Source organism: Protopterus annectens, chromosome 2.part1 (genome assembly GCF_019279795.1).
Source record: "Protopterus annectens isolate FY-2018-M chromosome 2.part1, PAN1.0, whole genome shotgun sequence".
NCBI lineage: Eukaryota > Metazoa > Chordata > Ceratodontiformes > Protopteridae > Protopterus > Protopterus annectens.
Window position 1 is genome coordinate 73193653 of NC_056729.1, and position 20947 is coordinate 73214599.

The 20947-nt window shown below is 39.0% G+C and overlaps 1 protein-coding gene across 1 annotated transcript in view; it reads right to left on the reverse strand.

Annotated features, from left to right (window-relative positions):
• The window catches only part of ESYT2 (extended synaptotagmin 2), an 813806-nt gene that overhangs the window by 424995 nt on the left and 367864 nt on the right, over window positions 1-20947 (reverse strand). Inside the window, exons 7-8 of the mRNA XM_044063428.1 lie at window positions 15701-15790; window positions 5751-5846 (exon numbers count right to left, since the gene is read on the reverse strand). Coding sequence (XP_043919363.1) covers window positions 5751-5846; window positions 15701-15790 — 186 coding nt within the window. The remainder of the gene's footprint in view (window positions 1-5750; window positions 5847-15700; window positions 15791-20947) is intronic.

The window sequence follows — 20947 nt, forward strand, 5'->3', positions numbered from 1 at the left end:
ACAATCATGCATTTATATAAATGAAAACAAATCATACTGGCATAATTTTAGTTGCAAACATTATACATTACAAACCATATTGTCAGTTAAACATTACACAGCTTGGTCAAATCCTGCCTTCTTTTAAAACTCATTCTTCCTCTGCATGTATTGCTCATACAATTCCCATTTTATTCTATGTAATTTGCTCCTACCTTTTTCTAAAACTCCAACTCCAGTTGTTTTATCTCTGTTACTATATTAACTGCTTCTGGTAAAGTTGGTTTAAACTTTGATTTCCATTTTCCAGTAACTGCTTTTTTGGCAGCCACTATAATTAGACTCAGCAAGACCTTACTATGTCTAGGCAGGTCTACTTTAGAAGAACGAAATACCACAACACTGACTAACAATTCAGAGACGAGAAGGCTAACAACATCAGAAACTGATGTCCCGGAACACCAACTGTGAACTACAAGTAAGTAACCACTTGTCCAAAAAATTATAAAATTAAACTTGAAGCACATTAAAGCCACCGATGTGGAGGGCTTTGCCTCCACACCCCCCTAACTAAACATACCAACTCCAAGGTCACACTACCATGGGTGAATGGGGCAAAGTTCAACATGGTGGTGAAGTGGTTACTTACCTGGAGTTCGCAGTTGGTGTTCTGGAACGTCGGTTTTCTGATGTATGCTCTACTAATTATTCCTTTTTTAACAGCAGCTTCTGTTCTACAGTCTAATAAAATCTCTGCCAATGCTGGGCTTTCACTTAGAATCCCCTTTTTCTTTCTCTTTGCCTATACTCTGATATCAGTCCTTGATAGGGAAGGCAATTTCTAGTTTGCAGTCCAAATAAATTATTGTCTGTCCACCAGATTCTTAATTCAATTACATAAATTTCTTCCCCTGGAAAAATTGTTTAGGCTTTCTGGGCACTGGTGACTGTGAATCAGGTTGCAATGAGGCACTCTCAGACAGATCCTCAGATGTTTGTACAGCTGGAGGAATGGCAACTGGCTTAGGTTATTCAATATCTAAAAGTTCATGTAGCACTTATGGAAATCAGAATGTTCCTTGGCCCCAATTTACAGTGCTCCGTCAGACCTTTGAATGTTCTTGTGCTGTCCCACCTTGACTCTTGGGTTTTCAGATGATAAAGCTCAGCTGCATCAGGCATAGAACATGGCTGCCAGGCTGTTGACTGATACTTCTTGGATATGCATTATTACACCGGTGCTGCAGGATATGTGCTGGTTGACAGTTGTAGCCATACATGCATTTCCCTGATGAATATGCCCTCAAGGGACAGCCCAATGATAATAGCTCTTCATTATCACTATCATAACTAAGATGCGAGTACATTTCTGAGCAGAGTAGGCCAAAGGTGCCTCTTCACCTACATGCAAGTCAAGAGAGTTCATGAAATTGCTGTCTCCTTCTCTTCTGTGGGGGATGGAGCATCAGTGATGAAGGGGGCTCACTAAGCCGGTAGAAGGAGTACATGGATCTTCTGCCACACTGTTGTATTATTTCACAAAATGCTTACAGTTAAAATAGAAGGAGTGGATGCAGATGGTGGGACTGATACCACAGCAACAGGCTAACTAGATGTAATCTGGGTGGCTCAACCTGCTAAGGTTTACTCTGTAAAGAGCATACAGGGACCTGAATAAAAACAGTCAGGACCATCTAACAAAGCAGAACAGTTTCTGGAAGCAGCAGTAGTGAGCTGGCTATCTAAAAATCCCTGGGAACTGGCATTTGGCTTTAAAGCAGCAAGTTAGTTTGCTAGATGCCCTGTACACCCAAGATATCTGTATCCCACTGTTGGCCTTAAAAATGTTAGATTTGCTTGCCTCAGTCACTGTCTGCCCTAGAGCTTCAATCATATACGATTCAAAGTCATTACGAAGGCTTTGGCAGAGGATGGAATGCACATGTAAGTCAGACACTCCTTCCAGAGGACAAACTTGCTATGAACAAACATTATGGTTAGAACCAGACAGACAACTTGTAAAAAAAAAAAAAAAAAAAAACCTTAATACGTCCACTGCATCTAATCATCCAGACGTAGTCTTACGAGTGGTCATCAAGTTGTGCAGCCCAGCCTGTCTGGTTACTAAGCAAGTTTTTCTTTTTCTTAAAACTGCACCTAACTTCACAGGTTTTTTTTTTTTTTTGGATAAGCTTGCCAAGCTGGGGAACTCATTTCCTAATGATATATCCTTTAAGCAACGTTGTTCATCGAAGTCAGGAGATTCAGACTTAATGCTGACTAGAGTTTGATTATATCACGTACACTATTCTTATGGACATTATTTCAGCTATGCACCCAACCAAATGCATGCTGGATCCTGGTACAATGAGTTTGTTAAATACTTGCCTTGACCTGACAGGCCTTAAGAGGTCTTGACCAACCTAATCCTCAAGAAACCAGCTCTGAATGAGAATATATTATTTATTTATTTAAATTTGTTGACCGGGAGAGTGTGTATATATATATATATATATATATATATATATATATATATATATATATATATATATATATATATGTATATATATATATATATATATATATATATATATATATATATATATATATATATGTGTATATATGTATACATATATGTGCATATATGGAGAATATATTATAGAAGTAACACCCAGTCTCAAATCTTTCATTTAGTGGTAAGGTTGATCAAGAAAGTGTTCTGTGCAAAGCAGTATTCACATGTCACATCCTGATCAGTCTGGATTTATACACAAGGAAAACAAGCAGACAACCCTTATTAGAGTGGTTAATGACCTCCTGATGTCAACACAGCAATCTCAATATTTAAACATGCTCCTATATGACCTTTCAACAGCCCTTGCCTCTATGAAACAGGTCACTGGCTAAGAATTGCTGGTGGTTCCATGGGCTTGGCTGGAGACCTCTACTAAGAATTCTTTTGTACATCTTGAACTGGTCCTTCAGATCCACCCTACCTTCCTTGACTCGAGCATTAGAATCAGGCTTCCTTCTGGAGGTCCATAAAATACCACCTTTTTAGAATGGTATACGGTATCCTCCAAGTCAAGCAGTCACTAAGTCTACCGTAAGAACACTGTATTTGTAAAATGCATACATACATACACACACACACAAACACATACACAGAAATACATATATGGGCTCCACTCAATCCTTCAACATAGTTGACTTGCAAAGTGCATAAAAGCCAGTACAGCTGACAGAAAAATCAGGTAATCAATTGTAACTGCTTTCTGGCTGTGCGAGACTGCAGTACAATGGAGATCAAGTAATTTACCCTTTCCCCAACTGTATTGCAATCTCATTGTTGCATATATAATTAGCAGGAGGCTTGTGAGGGGGCATGGGGGCTTGCCACCTTGTAAAAAAAAAAAAAAAAAAAAAAAAAAAAAAAAAAAAGAGATTTTTTTTTTTGTTTTAATCCTTGTGATTCGAACAGTTTTGAGTGTGTGAGAAGCATGCAATCTTTTGGTACAGTCTGTCATACACTCTACGTACATCTACATATATGTGTGTGAGTACATTAATATTTATATATATATATATATATATATACATATATATTTTTTTTTAATAGTGTGTGGATTTATTTAATGTTTTACTGAGCTGTTTTATTCGACATACTACTGCTGCTGGATTATGATTCATTATATTTACTGTTTTATGTATAACGATCGTAAGTATTTTAAGATATCTTTAAGATGTATAAGTTGAGGATACCACAGAAAGATATGTCACAGCATAAGGCAGAAACAATCTGCATCTTTCTGGAGATGCAGCACTCTGGCCCCATATGCAGGACTGATACAAGCGCTTCCTACAATCTGCCACTGGAAGATGTGGCTGCTATTTTCTCTATTTTCTGGGGATACTTAGGAAAACCTGCTCAATCAAGCTAAAGAATACTTTCCCTCTGAATCAGGGATAACCCCTTTGTCCTAAAGCAAGAAGTGTTCAAAATGTGTCCTCTTCACAAGACTGTCTTTATTAAAAGAAGCACTGGACTTTTATTTATACATGTTAAGAGAAGAAATAAACTGGAAATACGTCAGTGATGTCTACTGCTCACAACGCACTTGTTGGCACCCTTTCTCAAGAATGACATTAGTCTCAAAAAACTGTTCAAGTCACAAGATCTAATACACACAGCTAATAATACACCACCACCACTAAAGGTAAAAAATAAAATCTTAAAAAAGGAACACTGCTCTGGTTGGTGTCTGGACAGTACTGATGAACTGCCTTTTCATCTCTCATGTAGCAAATGGAGGTGAAGAAAGTGGCACAGAGCCTCAACCCTCAAAATCATCCATCCTACTGATGTTTGCAGCATAGGAGACAGCATCCCTGTACTGGGAAAGTCTAAATGCCCTTAAAGCCAAGCTGGATATTCAGACATTGTTCTGCAGCACAGTTCACAAACAATATGACAAATACTGCAGCAGTGATTATTACAATAGACAACAGCAGATGTATGCAATAAAAATCCTTAGTCCTCCCCACAGGCAAAAGCCATGATCACACTCACCAGACGTCAGCTAGATGTAAAGTACAAACTTTGAGGAGACAAAAGTACCTGTGCTACTCTTTCTAAAAATATAAAGTAATGCCTGTAAACCTGCAGCTAGCCAGTGCTTTTTTAAGGAAAGTTCTCCCCCCACTTCAGCGCATTATCCATTCAGTCAAAAAACGTTACCCACTTAGTGTACTATCATTAATGTACAAGGTGCGATGAAGAGGTAGGGGACTGTTTTGAGTGAGTTGAAGGGGAGTTTCACAGGGATAGGATGAACGAGGTGCTTTATATATAATGTTAATGAACTTCAGAGGTCTGATTCATACAGCACTGAGGGGGCCAAGGTACTGGAATATAGTCAGGTGCAAGAGAAAAAAACATTTTTTAAAGCTTGTGAAAACATCAAGTGCACTGTCTATTCAATATTAATACATACCAACTGCAATCTGCCAGTCCTCAAACAGATCATTTTTACAAAGAAATGTACATTGTAAAATAACTCTAAAATGGGTCTGATCCAGTGACATGTACAATTGACAACACTGTACGATGCTTGAAATAAAAATGTATGTGTTTTCATCATTACATATAACATTATCTTCATCTAATGGAATGTTACTTCATTAATACCCAAGGTAAAGTACTAAAAATGAAATATAACACAAAAACTAAAACAATACCAAGGAGTATAATCTATATATGAAAAAAAGAACAGATCCATTGTTACCGAAATAATTCTATTGCTATGCAAGAGAAACTGAAAACTTTTGGTAATGACAGCAGTCCAGCGGCTTATTATGTCCATCCCTTTTAATAAAATGCTTAAACACAAAGGCACAAAAGCTGGTAAGATAAGGAAGACTTTGCTAAAGACTGCCTAATATGAATGAACACAACAGTTGCATCACACTTAAGAGTTTAAATGTCTACCTGCCACTTGTTTCTCATTAGTTAATTTGCAGAATTAACAAATGGAAGTAAATTAAAGTTATTTAGCCAGCTAGTCTTCTTGAATATTCTTTTCAACAGAATTAAGTATTCTCTGCAAATATATACCCTTTTTCAATAAATAATAAGACGTAAAAGTAGGTCCTACAAATAATGCGACTTGACTAAAAAGCAAAGCTTTAAAATCATTAGATATTAAAACATAGTATTTACAAGGTGAAGCAATTGTAAATATAAGTAACTAATAAATCATGTTCACACTTACGGGCAAGTTCCGGGCAGAGTCCAAATACACAACGAGTAATGCAGAAGAAAGGCCATCACTGGCCTGATCACTATCCGCCCTAATACTGGTAAGTACCTAAAAAACAAAGACACAATGGAAAGCATGCACGCACTTTTACATAACCGTCAGTATTTACAACTGCTTTGGCATTTACAATGGCACAGGCTTCAATACAAATGCACAGTAATTCAGTCACATGCGGCAGAAAATGTAAATGTTAATGAAAGAATATGCCTGGACAGCTAATTCATGGCTAGTCTATGCTATCCAATACTAGAAAGGATAGGTTGGAAAACATGTTGTTTCTTGACAAATACTCGTGTCAACATGGTTTGGCAACTCATGTGACAGCTACTTAAATGACAAGGCAAATGACTTGTACCCATGGACCAAAAATGTATAGCATGGTGACATGTTCACTTACAATTATAAATTAACAAAACAGGGCAGATGAGAAATGAATTTGCTCTCAAAAAATGAGGAATGTTGAGAAGCATTCTGAGACAGAAGCCCTAGTAAATCAGTAGTATTCAGGTCAGTTTTGAATTATTAAAATTACTACAAGAAATTACAGCACACATCTGCATTTAGCATACAGCCTCAGAAGTGAAGATGTTATTAATTAACAGAGTATAAATGATGACTCTAGAACATGGGTATTCCAAGAAGATGCCACAAGAGGAAAGAGGGGTTATTACAAGGGATTCGTGAACAACAAATATCAATAGTATCAAACATTCACAACCAGACTATCACAAACACAACCAATCTACACAAGGGGACAAAACACAAACTACTAAAAGCACACTCCTCAAAATATTTACTGTCTCATACCCCCCCACCGAAAAAAAAATTCTTTGTTGATTCAAATCTCACACAGTGATCTAACAAAAAAAAAGAAGTTATGTACTCATAACGTTCTATCTGTACTGTCCATTTTCATTCTTCCTCAACCAATGGGTTTGAATCTGACTTGGCCACTTTCTAAAGATTCTAGGATCCAAATCACAACTTCCTCCCTTACCCCTGACCACCACAAAACCTCAGATCGAGTTTGTTGCTATTACATACACTATATATATATATATATATATATATATATATATATATATATATATATATATATATATATATATATGTATGGGTTACCTTCAGTTCGCCGAACATTCACTTCCCCCACACACACTTCACAGAGACCAGAACACTGACACTTCAGATCATCAACATCCGGAAACCCGACGTTTACTGCATGGTAAGTAACCGTTTGACCATCTACTTGAACTTTGCCCCTTACCCCAGCGATTGTGCATTCTCGGAGATGGTATATTTAGTAAAGTGGGTGTGGGTTTAGTTTTTCTTCAGGTAGTTCCTTCTGTCAGGAAGGCCAAGTGTTCACTTACTTCATAGGAAATGTCGGCTTTGCGAATGTTGGTGATCTGGTCTCGGTGAAGTGCGTGTCGGGGAAGTGAACGGTCGGCGAACTGAAGGTAACCCATAGATATATATATATATATATATATATATATATACATATATATATATATATATATATATATATATATATATACACATACACACACACACATATCTATATATTATATATAATTATATATATATATATATATATATATATATATATATATATATATATATATATATATATAAAATGCTATGACAGGAAAGTAATAGCTAAAAGATCAGGAGCTCAAACAGAAAATATAGTTCCAAACAACACTTCTGTTAAGTCTCTCTCAAAAAGGACGGGGGGGGGGGGGTGTTTGAGGAAGAATGAAAATGGACAACTCAGATGGAATGTTATGGTGAGCACATAACTTCTTTATCTGATGTTGTAATTTTCAATTGTTCCTCAACCAGTGGGACAGAGTCCCCAGCTATAGTAACCTTGGGTGGCCATCATAGAAGGATGTTCTGGATCACCACAGAACCAAAGGCAGCTCTATTCCTGGAAATTAAATCTAATTTGCAATGAGCAACAAAGGTATGAGTATTTGACCAAGAAGCAGCTGCGCAAATATCATCAATAGAGGCTCTAGACCAGAAAGCTGCAGAAGTACACATCGACCTTGTTGAATGTGCCTTCAATTGTCTAGGTAATGCAATACCTTTCATATAGTGGATGTCCATAATGCAATCTGTTATGTATTTGGCCAGTGTAGTCATAGAAACTGGTCTACCCATTCTTAACTTAGAAAGTGAAACACACAGTTGATCAGATTTTCTGAATGCTTTTGTTCTGTCCAGATAAACATGCAGTTGTCTATGTACATCAAGAAAATAACGGGTATACTCTCCTTTAATTTGAAATTTAGGGAAGAAAACTGGTAAATTGATGACCTGATTGATATTTTCAGAGGTAAGTACTGGTAAAAAGAAAGGATTTGTGTGTAAGGTAAATCTATCTTTGTGAAAAATCAAATATGGTGCTTTGGAAGATAGGCTTGCAGAAATTATAACAAACAAAAACACAGTTTTCCAGGAAAAAAAAATTGAGATCTACCTGGGAGGATGGCTCAAAAGGGGAATGTACTAAAGCTTGTAAAACCATGGTGAGAACCCAAGGTGGAGTAGGGTCCTTTATTGGAGGTCTAAGTAAGAAGGTACCCCCAAGAAATGTTTTACACAATTTAGATGAAGCTAAAGAAGAAGCATTGTCCCCTATATGGTATTTGGAAGATGGCTGTCAATTGAACTTTAGCAGGGATCTAATAGTTCCTTTTGAGCCCAAAACAGTGAATCTTTTCCATTTACTCTTGTAGACTCTCCTAGTAGAAGCTTCATGGAAGATACCAAATTTTTTTTCGAACTGGAACGGAAGGCTTAAAATGTCTAGCCATCATCAAAATTGGAGAAACTATGTGGTCAGTATGTAGGTACAGGATTTGGGTGAATCTGTCCTGATGGATGAGACAGGAGGTCTGGCCTGGGATACAGCATCCAAGAAGGACGCACTAGGTGAGACCAAAGAAAGGGGAAACCACACCTGTTGAGGCCAAAGGGGAGCAATAAGGATCACTCTGCTGTTCAACCATTGTGCTTCCTGAAGAAATTTGGAGATAAGGGGTAGGAAAGGAGACCGGAAGGCCAAGCATGAACTAGAGTATCTCTCGGTGACTGTCCCTGAGGAGGGGATAAGGGTAAAGAACCTGTTGCACTCGTTGTTTGAGGGGGATGCAAACAGGTCACAGCAAGGTTGGCCCCACTTGTGGGAGATCATGTTTACCACTGATTGTTTGAGACGCCACTCATAATGCATGAGGATTGTCCTGCTGAGCTTGTCTGCCAGAATGTTGGACTTCCCCAGTATGTGCGTTGCTGCTAGGAAACAGTTGGAAGAGACTGCCCATTGCCATGCCTTCAATGCTTCTCGACAAAGGAGGGTATGATATGGTTCCCCCCTGTTTGTTGATGTACCCAACTTCTGACATGTACATTTGTACTGCAAGAAAGCTCTCAAAGGCCTGCAACACTAGAAGCACAGCTCTCAACTCTAGGACATTGACATGCAGATTGGTCTCTTATCGACCACGTGCCTTTGACCATCCATACCAAGAAATCCTCACCCCTAATCCAAACTGGGAGGCATCCGTGGTCAACATGGCACTGGGGGAGGAAGTTTAAACGGATGCCCTTGCTCAACTTCTTCGGTGTGAACCCACCAAAGAACAGAATTTCTGCACACTTGAGACAATTTTATGGGATGACTCAAAGAATAGCAGTGAAAGGACCACTGCACTGCTAGAGACCACTGGAGAAATCTCATGTGCAAGTGGGTTGTGGGAATCAAAGTTATTGCGGCAGCTATCGAACCTGATGCTTTGATGATCAATCTTGCTGGGGACATTGGAATGGCAAGGACCTGCCTGACATGTGCTTTCAATGTAAGAATTCTGTTCTTAGGCAAGAAAGCTACACAAATGACTGTGTCCAAACATGCCCCTATGAAATCTATCACTTGAACTGGCTGCAGATGAAACTTTTGCAAGTTGATGGTGATTCCCAGCGCAGTTGCTGGTTGTGCAGGTAATCTCTGGCTTGTGTTAGTAGATGCCTAGCTGGTGCGGTCGGAAGCCAGTTTTCTAAATAGAGAAACACTCTGAATCCAAGCAGTCTCAGGTGAGCTGATATCACTCCCATACATTTGGTGAACACCCTGGGGGCTGTGGTGAGACCAAAGGGCAGGACTCTGAATTGGAAATGATTGGCTCCCAGCCGGAAGTGGAGATACCTCCATGAGCATCTGTTCATTCTGATGTGATAGTACGTATCCTGAAGGTCAATTAAGCACAGCCACTCACTCTTTTGAAGTAGAGACAGAATGGACTGGACCGTGACCATCCAGAATTTGGAGTTCTTTACAAATTAGCTCAGGTGGGTTAGGTCCAGAATTGGCCTCAAGTCCCTTTTTTTGGCACTAGAAAGAACCTTGAATAAATTCCAGGTCCTGTCTGGTCTGGTGGGACTTACTGGATGACCCTTTCTAGCAACTTTGAAATTTCTTGAGTTGCTATCTCCCTCTGATTGGGTGGAACATTGGGGAGACTTTTGTTTGGTTTTACTGGCATTTGTAAAAAGGGAATGAAATATCCTCTGGATATGATCCTTTGCACTGAATAATCATTTGTAATGGTTAGCCAAGCATCTTGGTGCATGGACAAGTGCCCCCTAACTGCCTCCAGACAGGGACAATCAGGCAACCTTTCAGGAGCGCTGGAAGGACCTGTTCGAGAAAGAATCTGGAGATCCTTGATTCTGCAGACCCCCTCTGCCTCACATGTGGTGTCTACCATTATAATTGTTTCCCCCTCTGCCTTGGGAGGGAGGAATCTCCATGTGACTCCTGGAAAGGCTCTTGAGACATCTTGAGCCACATTTTCTTACCACCATGCTGGTTCCTAGCAAAAAGGTCTCTGTGGGGTAAAAAAGCAAATTCCAATGGCCTTTTCATCCTGTTCACTCCGGGAGAGTCTCTTTCACTGTTGGGCCACACAATGATGACCCATCAAAGGGAGAATTGATTAATGACGCCTTGATAGGTTCAATGAATTCACATAACTGCATCTAGGCATGTCTCCTTATGGCTATTCCTGAACCAGCTGTGCTTGAGGTACCCTCTGCAGCATGCGAGATTAACCTTATGGATGCATTCAACATGGACTGTAAGTGGCCATTCTCAAGGAAAAGGTTTTCTGTTCTTCTGGAGACATGGGCCATGGGGCAGAATTAGAGAGTTCCTTTACTAAGTCCCCTCTGTAATCTGGTGAAGTGTGCCAGCTAATTCAGCGACTGCAACGTGAAAGTCGCTGATGCACAGACCTACTTCCCGAATTTGTCCAAAGCCCAAGACTCCCCATTAGAGGGATGGACAGTGGAGCTTTGTTATGCTAGCTTCTTCTTCATGGCTGCTGCAACAACCATAGCATCTGCAGGAATTCCTTTCATCCATTGCTGTCCATCTGTCAGTGCACTAAGAATTTTATCCAGTCGTTTTGGAATAGGTTCCTCAGAGTCCGGTTCAATCTAAGCCCTGCAAGAGACAAGATCTATAATCTCATCAGCGGGGGAGTAACCCAATATATACAAGGACCAAACCCAAAGGCTTCCAAAACCACCAATTCCACCTGGGAAGGGTTTTGGGCAAATCAAACACCTTTCTGGTGAAGGATCTCTATGATGTCTCCAAATGAGACATCTTCTGCTGGAGATCTAGGGGCTCTTCCCCCTTATCGAAGTCAGTGTCTTCTGTGAGGGATTCTTGAGGGGAATCTAGGTGCCTCCTCTTGCATGTTTTCTTACAAGGAAACTCCTCAGTGGGATGTTCTGGGGAGGTATCGGAAGAGACAGGGAGCTCCATAGCTGGAACTGTTTGGAAGCTCTTCTGGGCTGGCTGTCCCTGAGTTGAAGTATGTGAAGGGCTCAGACATAGGATCCAGAGAAGGAACAGGATACAGATTTGAGGATGGGAGAGTCAAAGCTATTGTTACCTGGGAGAAAACCCTCTCCACCACCTCAAAGCCAGAGGGACTCGGAAAGACCAAGGACAATTCCTCTGGAGCAGAGACACTCGAAGCAGATCACCAATCCCTTGCTCTGAGGGGGGAGTTAAGAGCAGAGCTATCAAACATCAAGGCTCCAAAGGGAAGCGACAGCTCCAAAAACTTTAGAGTCAAAGTCAATCTTTCAGATCCGATGCTGGCACTTTGGCTCAGACAGCTGTCATACTCCAAAGAGAGTCAGAGCAGAATGGTTCAGGGAGGTAGTCAGTGTTGAAGTAAGAAGAATTATCGGATCCAATGTACTGACTCCCAGGGCCTCAGGATCCATGGACTCAGAAAAGGGTGGTCTGATCAGAGAAGGAGTAACAGCGGGAAGAAAAGCAGGCTGATGGCTCACAGATCCGGTGGGGGATGGAGCTCGCAATACCACCCATCTGGGTCTGTGTCTTGAGGAATTTCCTCATCATCCTATCCACTTCCCCTTCAGAAAGACCAAGTCAGGACCTAATGAAAGAGTACGTGGAGGGTGGTCTAGATGACTTCTTGGGAATGTCTTGTAAGAAGGGGGACCTCAGCCTCAGGGACACCAGTTCTGGGGAGAACTTGGGAACACGGATCTGAGGAGACAAAGTCATAGTCTGTATCGGATCTGAAGGTTTCTGACCTGACAATTTTGGAACCCTGTTCTGAAGTAGACGTCTATGAAGGAGTCCAGGCAGCAGAGCGCTTATGGTGCTCTCTGGCTCCTTAGATTTTTGAGAGGGGGGGTTTGACCACGCTGAAGAAGTACCTGAGAAGGAAGCTGAAGCAGGGAGGTGACCTTTTAAAATCAGTTTGTTCCTCCTATTGCTTATAGCTCTAGCACTGAAGACCAAGCAAATAGCACAGGGAGACTCCAAATGTGCCGGGCCTAAGCAATAAAAACACTCCCTGTGGACATCAGCACTGGGGACCTTATGCCCACATGAAGTGCATTTTTTAATCCAGTTGGTTTATCTGTCATACCAGGAAAAAAAGAAAATAGTTAAGTAGAAACTTTTTTTTTTTTTAATAAGGAAAGGAATAAAAAGAAGGAAAAACTGCCAACAATGCTAGTTAATAAATACACCTGCAGGTATAAGACAGAAAAGAAAATACCAATGATAGTATTAAAAACTAATTACCAAAACATAGCAATATATCAATATATATATATATATATATATATATATATATATATATATATATATATATATATATATATATATATATATATATATATAAAATGGTTAAATAGACGAGGAAAAAGAAAATATCATCTTGATTTAAATAGAAAATAAACACTCAACTCCAAAGGAGCTCGAAAAGTCGCAATCCCGACTATCTTAATGAGCAGCAAACAAGATATGAGGAGTTGCAGTGGTCAGGGGCATTATGGGTAAGGGAGGAGCTTGTGATTCAGAGCCTAGAATCTTTAGAAAGTGACAGAGTCGGATTCGATGGTTGGATCAGAACCCATAGGTTGAGGAATGAATGAAAATGACATCAGATCTACTTGTTAGTCCAACTGTATACAATAAAGCAAACACTGCAACTAATTTTACTCACATAAATTTGTATGTTAGTATCTACCTGTTGTTGTTGTGTCTTTTGGCTTTTCCCGGTTAGGGGTCGCCACAGCGGAACTCCAGTCCGCTAATGATTGGCAGTGGATTTTTTACGTGCCGAGTTGCCAGCCCTGACGCACAACCTTCAACAAAGGTGCACTCATTCACCCAAGTCTCCACACAGAAGATGCTCTAGCTGAGAATCGAACAAGACAACGTCTTACTGTGAGGCGACAACACTTCCGCAGCACCACCACCGCAGTTTAGTATCTACCTGTACAATTATACAAATTGTAAAATACCTTTCTATGTTTGTTTCCTATGTTTACATTACATTTGACAGAATTTGTTAAAGAATACTCTACCATGCTGTATGCTCTATAACTAGGGGGCTATGGTGGAAATGTGGTCTTAGAACAGTCTACTACCTTGGTTAATACACAAACAACACATAATTAAACAGATGGATAAATAAAAGCAGAAATAATAGGAACTCCACTTAAAAGTAACTGACCAACACACCACAAAACTCCACATCACTCGCATAGTTCATGGCTTCAGGCAAGAGTAACTGAAAATTAACAACAGTATGATAAATCAAAACTATCAATAAAAATACTCATATTAAATGTAAGTACCCTAGTAAAGGAAAATAATTAACAAAACAAAATTTGTTTTACAGGGTTGTCATCCACCCAAGGGGAACCCTGCCTCATACCCTCTAACTTAACAAATACATAACACTAAAGTTTTTACAATGCCAGCCATGTTTAATCACACCTTCTACTAATCACACAGTTAAATTTGAGGTGAAGTATAAAACAAAACATGAAATCAATAAACAGCAGTCAACTTAATAACTTAGGACTCAACAATACTACAACATTGTGTTACAGCCACTACTACAACTGCTTGAAGTGAGTGTGAGAAAAATCATCCAGGGCTTTTTTCTCCTTACCTGGCATAGATTAACACAAGCCCTAGATTTGCTACAAATACAGCATAGTGATGACTTGTACTAAACTAAGATTTTCAATCACAATAATAATAATGAAAATGACAAAAACTGTAGAAACCTAGATCAGCTACCTTTTCAGCAGTGTCAAACGCACAGAGCATTTATTACAGATATCTGAGACATGTTGCTTCATGTTAAAAGGGCATAGCTATATCCAAGCACTCATCTAGAAGGCTATTGGAAGCCAGGATCTACAGTGCAATTTGACAATGTCATAGGATAAGCAATGGCAGGAGGAAGATACAATTACACTAAATAGTAACATCAAACCTGAGTATAACACAGGCATACCTCTCAACCTCTTAGTGGAATAAAAATGGACAAAGCCTGACAAAATGGGGGGATAAAGACCCAAAAATAGGGACAGATTTTAAATATTGCTCTTATAAACTTAGAACACTGCAAGAGTAACAGGGTTTGTGTTAACATTTTCTGAAGGATTTGAAGTCTGAAACTCAGATGTATGTCATTAGTGACGTCAATCCTCAGATAATCCCAGTTATTTGTCAGAAATCGACACATTTTATGAGGAACAGATTAAAAATATTACGCAAAAATCTGGACAGCTGAAAGCTATGAACACAGGGAATCAGAGTTTAATAGCTCAAGTGTTTGCTGCTGGTGCTGGTGCTGGGGAGGAAGGAGTAATGTGGCTTTGTTTACTCCCCTCTTTTCAGCAGGAAGTTTTGGGATGACATGAAAGTGAAATGTACTTATTTCTTAGTCTCAGTGGAGACTAATGCTACATACAGAACCTGGAGTATTCAGACAGTTGTACGTTCTCTGTCCCAGGGCGGAGACACTCCTATAGAAAATAACTCACTGAATTCAATAAATTCCGAATATGATGGCATCTCTCAGGAGTACAGGACCACAGTTAAGCAAAAAGCTCCTGTGTATAGAATCAGTAGCTTCTGGGCTCTATCCTCCTTGTCTTCAACAGCGGTAGCTACCAGTGACCCCAGTCCTGAAGAGTGAAGCACAACAAGACTGGGAAGAGAAGTGGCTTGTGGGAAAGTCCCATGGCTGCAGTAATCAAACTTCAACTAGGAAAAGTTTCCACAAAGGCTTTACACAACTCCTGATACTTCCGGTGTACTTATAAGCAAGAATCAAAGTTTCAAAGATACTTCTGTACTTTAAAGTGAATGGATCTCTTCAATTACACAACTGAAATGTTAGGCTTTCATTTTGCATATTTACAGATTCTGTCTGAGCTATTAAAACCTCTGAGTATGCACAACATTTTCAGACTGGAATTAATTTATTGTCAATAAATAAAGTAGCAATGAAACTTGGCTGTTTAATTACCTGATCCAGGTTTTCAGCAGTTGTCATTAAGCTAAGCCACTCCAGTTTCAAGTGTAGCCTTCCTTTACTAACTTCATCCAGTGTGAACCACTGCAAAAAAAAAAAAAAAAATTCAACAAGCAACATTAATCCACCCATGTCATATGCCAACAAGTGAATGAGACGTAACATTATCACACCATTCACAACAGAAAGCAGCACAGATGTTTTTTTCTAACAAAGAACTCCAACTGAAAAAGAGGAATTAAAGCAATAAGGAAGACAGCCAGACCCTTGCTGTAGAAAGCCATTAACATTTGATTTTGAATCTGGATTCTGATTTGCTTGTATTAATGCAAAACTTACAGATGCTGATGGAATATAACAAGTATGCATGTACTAATATTAGCAAATTCTGATCTCCAAGGGGACCTCTAAGCAGTCCCCACTAGGACCTCTTTTTTAGAGACCGTCTGAGCCAATTTTTCAGTCAGTAACTCCTGATCATAGAAAAATGCATGCTTTCAACAAAAGGTGGCCTATGAGGACACAACTGACACCCCCCAACATACAACCACATATCCACACACACCAGTTCTTCCATCAGGGAACTCAGCTATATGCAAGACGCAAGTAAACAAAGATATAAGGTTATAAACATACTGTACTTACATGACTGTCTACTTGCAAACTGGGTGGAATGCCAATTCTAACAAGAGGGATGGCAAAAGAGTAATAACACAGGTGGCTGCTTTGCAGTACATTACACCTGGAAAGAATATCAAGGCAATATAAAACTTCCCAGATATGCACAGGACTGATAAACTTGAAGGTAGAATGGTACTGTTCTGTGCTCCAACATTCTGCTTTCTGAGCTACCCAAAGGAGGTTAGACTCCTGGAAATCAGTGCAAGCAACAGTGCTGGCTGTGACACAAACATCCACAATGGTCACTTCACCAACTAAACAATGGTGAAATATGATTTAAAATGGTGAGTTTAGTGTAGTCTTTGTCTCTACCTCCAACAGCAATTACAAAACAATTAAAAATGTGTACACTGCAAACATCAGAGAGGAAGGTCTAGTGCTGATACATGTCACTGAGTTAATAATGAATACTAGAAACAAGCCATTACCTTAATGGATGTGAGCACATACTTCAATAATGTTATTACAGTTAATATGTGTAATGATGCAAAACATCTTGTGTACCTGCTTGTACTGCTATGTTTTTTAATTGAATGAACGCTCAGTATACTTTTAACATGAATCTAGTCAATCTCTCAACAGTAATTTCTTTAACTGACAAAAGATGGAAAAAATAATACTGAAATACCAACAATTTCCATGAACCGATGCACTGTCCAGAGTTTTTGTAAGGCTGATTCAACTGACTTATGTTCTGTCCCATTTGAAGAAGGTCTGGCATTTATGCATTTCAAAAGCTTCACTCTGATTTGTCATCCTGACTCAAAATCAATCTCTCTCACTCATATAGTGCTACTGGCCAGGCTAGTATTTTTAATGTTATAAGTTTTATGGACTTGCACACAGTACACTGCTTTTTTTATATGGACAAAGAACCTAATCATTAACCTAGCCACATCTACCCTTCCCTGAATTTCCCTACTACAGTAACCTTCCTCACTGATTAATCTACTAGACAGACAGTTAAGACTGCTCCTATTATTATCCAAAATCATTCTATAGTCAAGTGACTTGTTCAGAGACAGAGGCTGAGGAAATCAAGCCTGGACCAGCTATGTAAACAATTCAGAGCAAAGATCCTAAATCTTCAACGTTGTTGCATATTTGGGAGGCATACATATATCCCCCATTGTTTCTTTGCAAATTTATTATCCAATCTCTCTTCCTAATCCTTTGTATCCTTCTCTGATTGATTCTTATAGTTATGAAATATTTTATATGCTCTACAAATTATTCTTTTTTTAATGGCAGCTTCTGTTCTAGATTCCACCAAAAACTCTACCAGTGCTGGTCTTTCACTGAGGATCCCCCTTTCTTTCTTTTTGCCTACACTCTGATATCATTCCTTGATAGGAAAGGCAATCTCTAACCTGCAGTCCAAATAAATTCTTGACCTCTTCCCATTCTATTATCTTTCCCTCTATAATTATTTGCTCCCAATACCTTGGTTCCTTTGCCAGTTTTCTCCAGTAAATTCCGCCCCCCCTCTTGCCTATTGTCTGTAACCTAACTGCAGTCATCCCTATCAGCAGAATCTCTTTTCTCCGGTCCAATGTTGGCTTAGTTCTTAGAATAATTTCTGCAACTTTATGAAAACAATATTCTGCATGTTTACTTTTATTCTCCTTAAGGATCTGCATTCAGAATCCCACTATATAATTTTTGAGCTTCCTCCCTGTTTTGTCATCATCCTTTCCACTCTGAATTACAGCCTTCTGCTTGTACTATGTACAGGAACCTTAAATATGTACCTCTGAAATATACCTTCAAAGCATGTAATCCTAAACCACCTTGGTTCTACTGGAAGAATCGGCTTATCCCACTTGACTCTTTCAGATATGCCCTCCCAGATAAAATCCTTCGGCTCTTTATTCATTGCCATCCACAACTTCTCTGGTTGATAAAAATATGCCTGACCTGTGTATAAAACTACAGGGACTAAAAACATTTTGACTGCTTGTATCTTGCTATCCATATCAATAAAAACAGAACTTCCAGTTTCTCAGTTTTTTCGATTATCTTTTGTTTAGTCTCTTCTCACATATTCTTAGCTGTCACAACAGAATCCTTTTTAATCCATACTCATAAGTACTTCATTTTATTATGTTCCTATAGATATGGGTATTGCTGAACCAATTTTTGTATGGATACACAGTTTGCAGACATTGCCATTATTTTACCTTCATTAATTTTGTATCACAGAAAGACTTGAAATTGTCTCAAAATGTTTCACAACATTGAAATGTCAACAGTACATAACCTTAAACTTCTCTGCTAACTGCCAATGGTAACCTCAACATACCTGAACATGCTCATTTGCTCAAGACATGTTCTATGGCAGTGTGTGTCCAAGGCTTTGTCTTGTTAAAAACTATCATAGTCTTTATTTTGGAGGTGTTTGTTTCAAGAGAATACTCTCTAGAGACCTAAGCTATCTTATCCAGTAGCTGCTACAATGCCTCCACTGACGGTGCAATGAGGAAAATGTCAGAAGCATAACACAATCCGTTAGTGTTTCAATCATTTATTTGAAAATCAATCCAAAAGAGTTCAACCACAAAGATCCTCATCACTTCTTTACTGTTCACCTTGAATTAAATAGGCGAGATCAGGCAACCTTGCCAAACTCCTTTCTTCACCTGGAACATTTAATAGAAATAAATATCTGCTCCGATAGGTGCTTATTGGTTTATATAATGTTTTTTGATAATCCCTATGACATTAATGCTCACATCCACTTGACTTGTCACATTCCAGACATTACAAAGGTAAACATTATATTTCTTAGCTTTCCCTAAGTTTGTCTTACACTTTTGCCTTGTCCCTCATATACAGTTTTTGATAGTCTGGTAAATCAACGAGGATTAAAGTCAATCATTAATGCGAGACATGAGAGTTTCATACTTTATATTCTTCAGAATATGCATGCCGATACAAAAAAACTGTTGTTCTATTAACTTTTTTTAACTGAATTAGAATAATATTTAAAACATCATGTCTAACTTGGGGCAATTGTCTCACTTTGTTTTTGGCTTTATCCAAAATTGTTTGGCAAAGAAGTTGAGAGACATGGCTCACAAGTTTAAAGTTCTTTTCTAATCAAACTTAATGCCATATACAGGGACTGACTGTACTCCTACACATTTTCCATAATCACACAAAGGTTGAACATTTGCTCTCCAGTGCAAATTTCTTTCTTGAAGTCTATCTGCTCTTCTCCTAGCTCCTGTTCAGCAATTAATGCAAAGCAATTAAGAAGGATTCAACAAAATATCTTACAGGCATGGCTCATAAGAACATTGTCCAGTGATTTGTGAAATCTGTTAGTCTTGTTTTTTTGTGTGATCGGTATGAAAACAGAGGTAAGTCAGTCTTCTGACCATTGTCCTATCTGTAAGATTGTATTGCATAGACACACCTTGACCAACATCTTCTCTGGCCTTACTCAACTCAGCATGAGGTTTTAAATGGCTGCTGCCTTCCTATTGGGCAGGTTCTTGCTGGCATTATAAACTTTGCTTGCTGTCTAATATTCTGGACTTTAATTCATTCAGATCTTCAGAGGAGTTATCACTCTTATGATGCAACTCAGCTATATAATTTTCCAGCGCCTCATGACATCATCAAATTACTTAGCAGTCTTCAATCACAGTCTTTTATACTTCTCTGCTTTTGCCTAGAACCAAAGTATAGTTGTCTGACAAAGTGGTTTTTGTGAACTGTCACAGTAATATGCACACTGCTCCAATCATGCAAGGACACAGTGGTCTTTCCACTTTTGTGTTTGTATATCAGCATTAACATATCAGTATATCTTTTGACCATTGGGTAACTAATGTTTACCTATCTTCAGATGTTTCCTTACCTCCATAAGTCATATATTTTCTGAAAGTCTGACTTCTATGATCAGTTGGGGATATCCATGGATACCATCTGCAAAGTGGATGCATGAATACTATATGCTAGTACCCACCAAACTGTTATACCAACAAAATGTCTACAAGTTATTTTCTTCACTCATTCTGTTCCCCTAGAGCAAACCTACCACAGATATCTCTCTCAGCAAAGTTCATCACAACCTTTACATTAAAGTCCTCCCCTACAATCAGAATTTCTTGTGATTATGTCTTGAAAACAAATGACTGGACAGTGCTGTAAAGGTCCTATGTCTTCATTTACTGTAAAAGTTGTTGGGGCATACAGTTTGAGTTAGGTGCTAGGAAAATTCTTTGCTCCTAAATGCACAAAGACCACTCTTGTCTGAGAGAACGTCTACATCCCGACATACAGCTAGCTGTGTAAAACACTTCTGTTAAACCTTCACTTCCAGCAGCATATTCTTAACCTCCCTGGCATGATACAAAGTTCTCACATTCCAGGTAACAATCTTTGTATTCTTCCTTCTTCCATTCTACAAATCTTGAGTTGCTGAATATCTAGAAATGTCTAGGAGTTGTCATTAGGTCATAAACATCTTCATCTACAGTAGAAGCAATGGCATAATGTTACTCCTCTCTAGTAACATTGGCAAAATAGCCTGTGGTGTTACCAGACTCATTC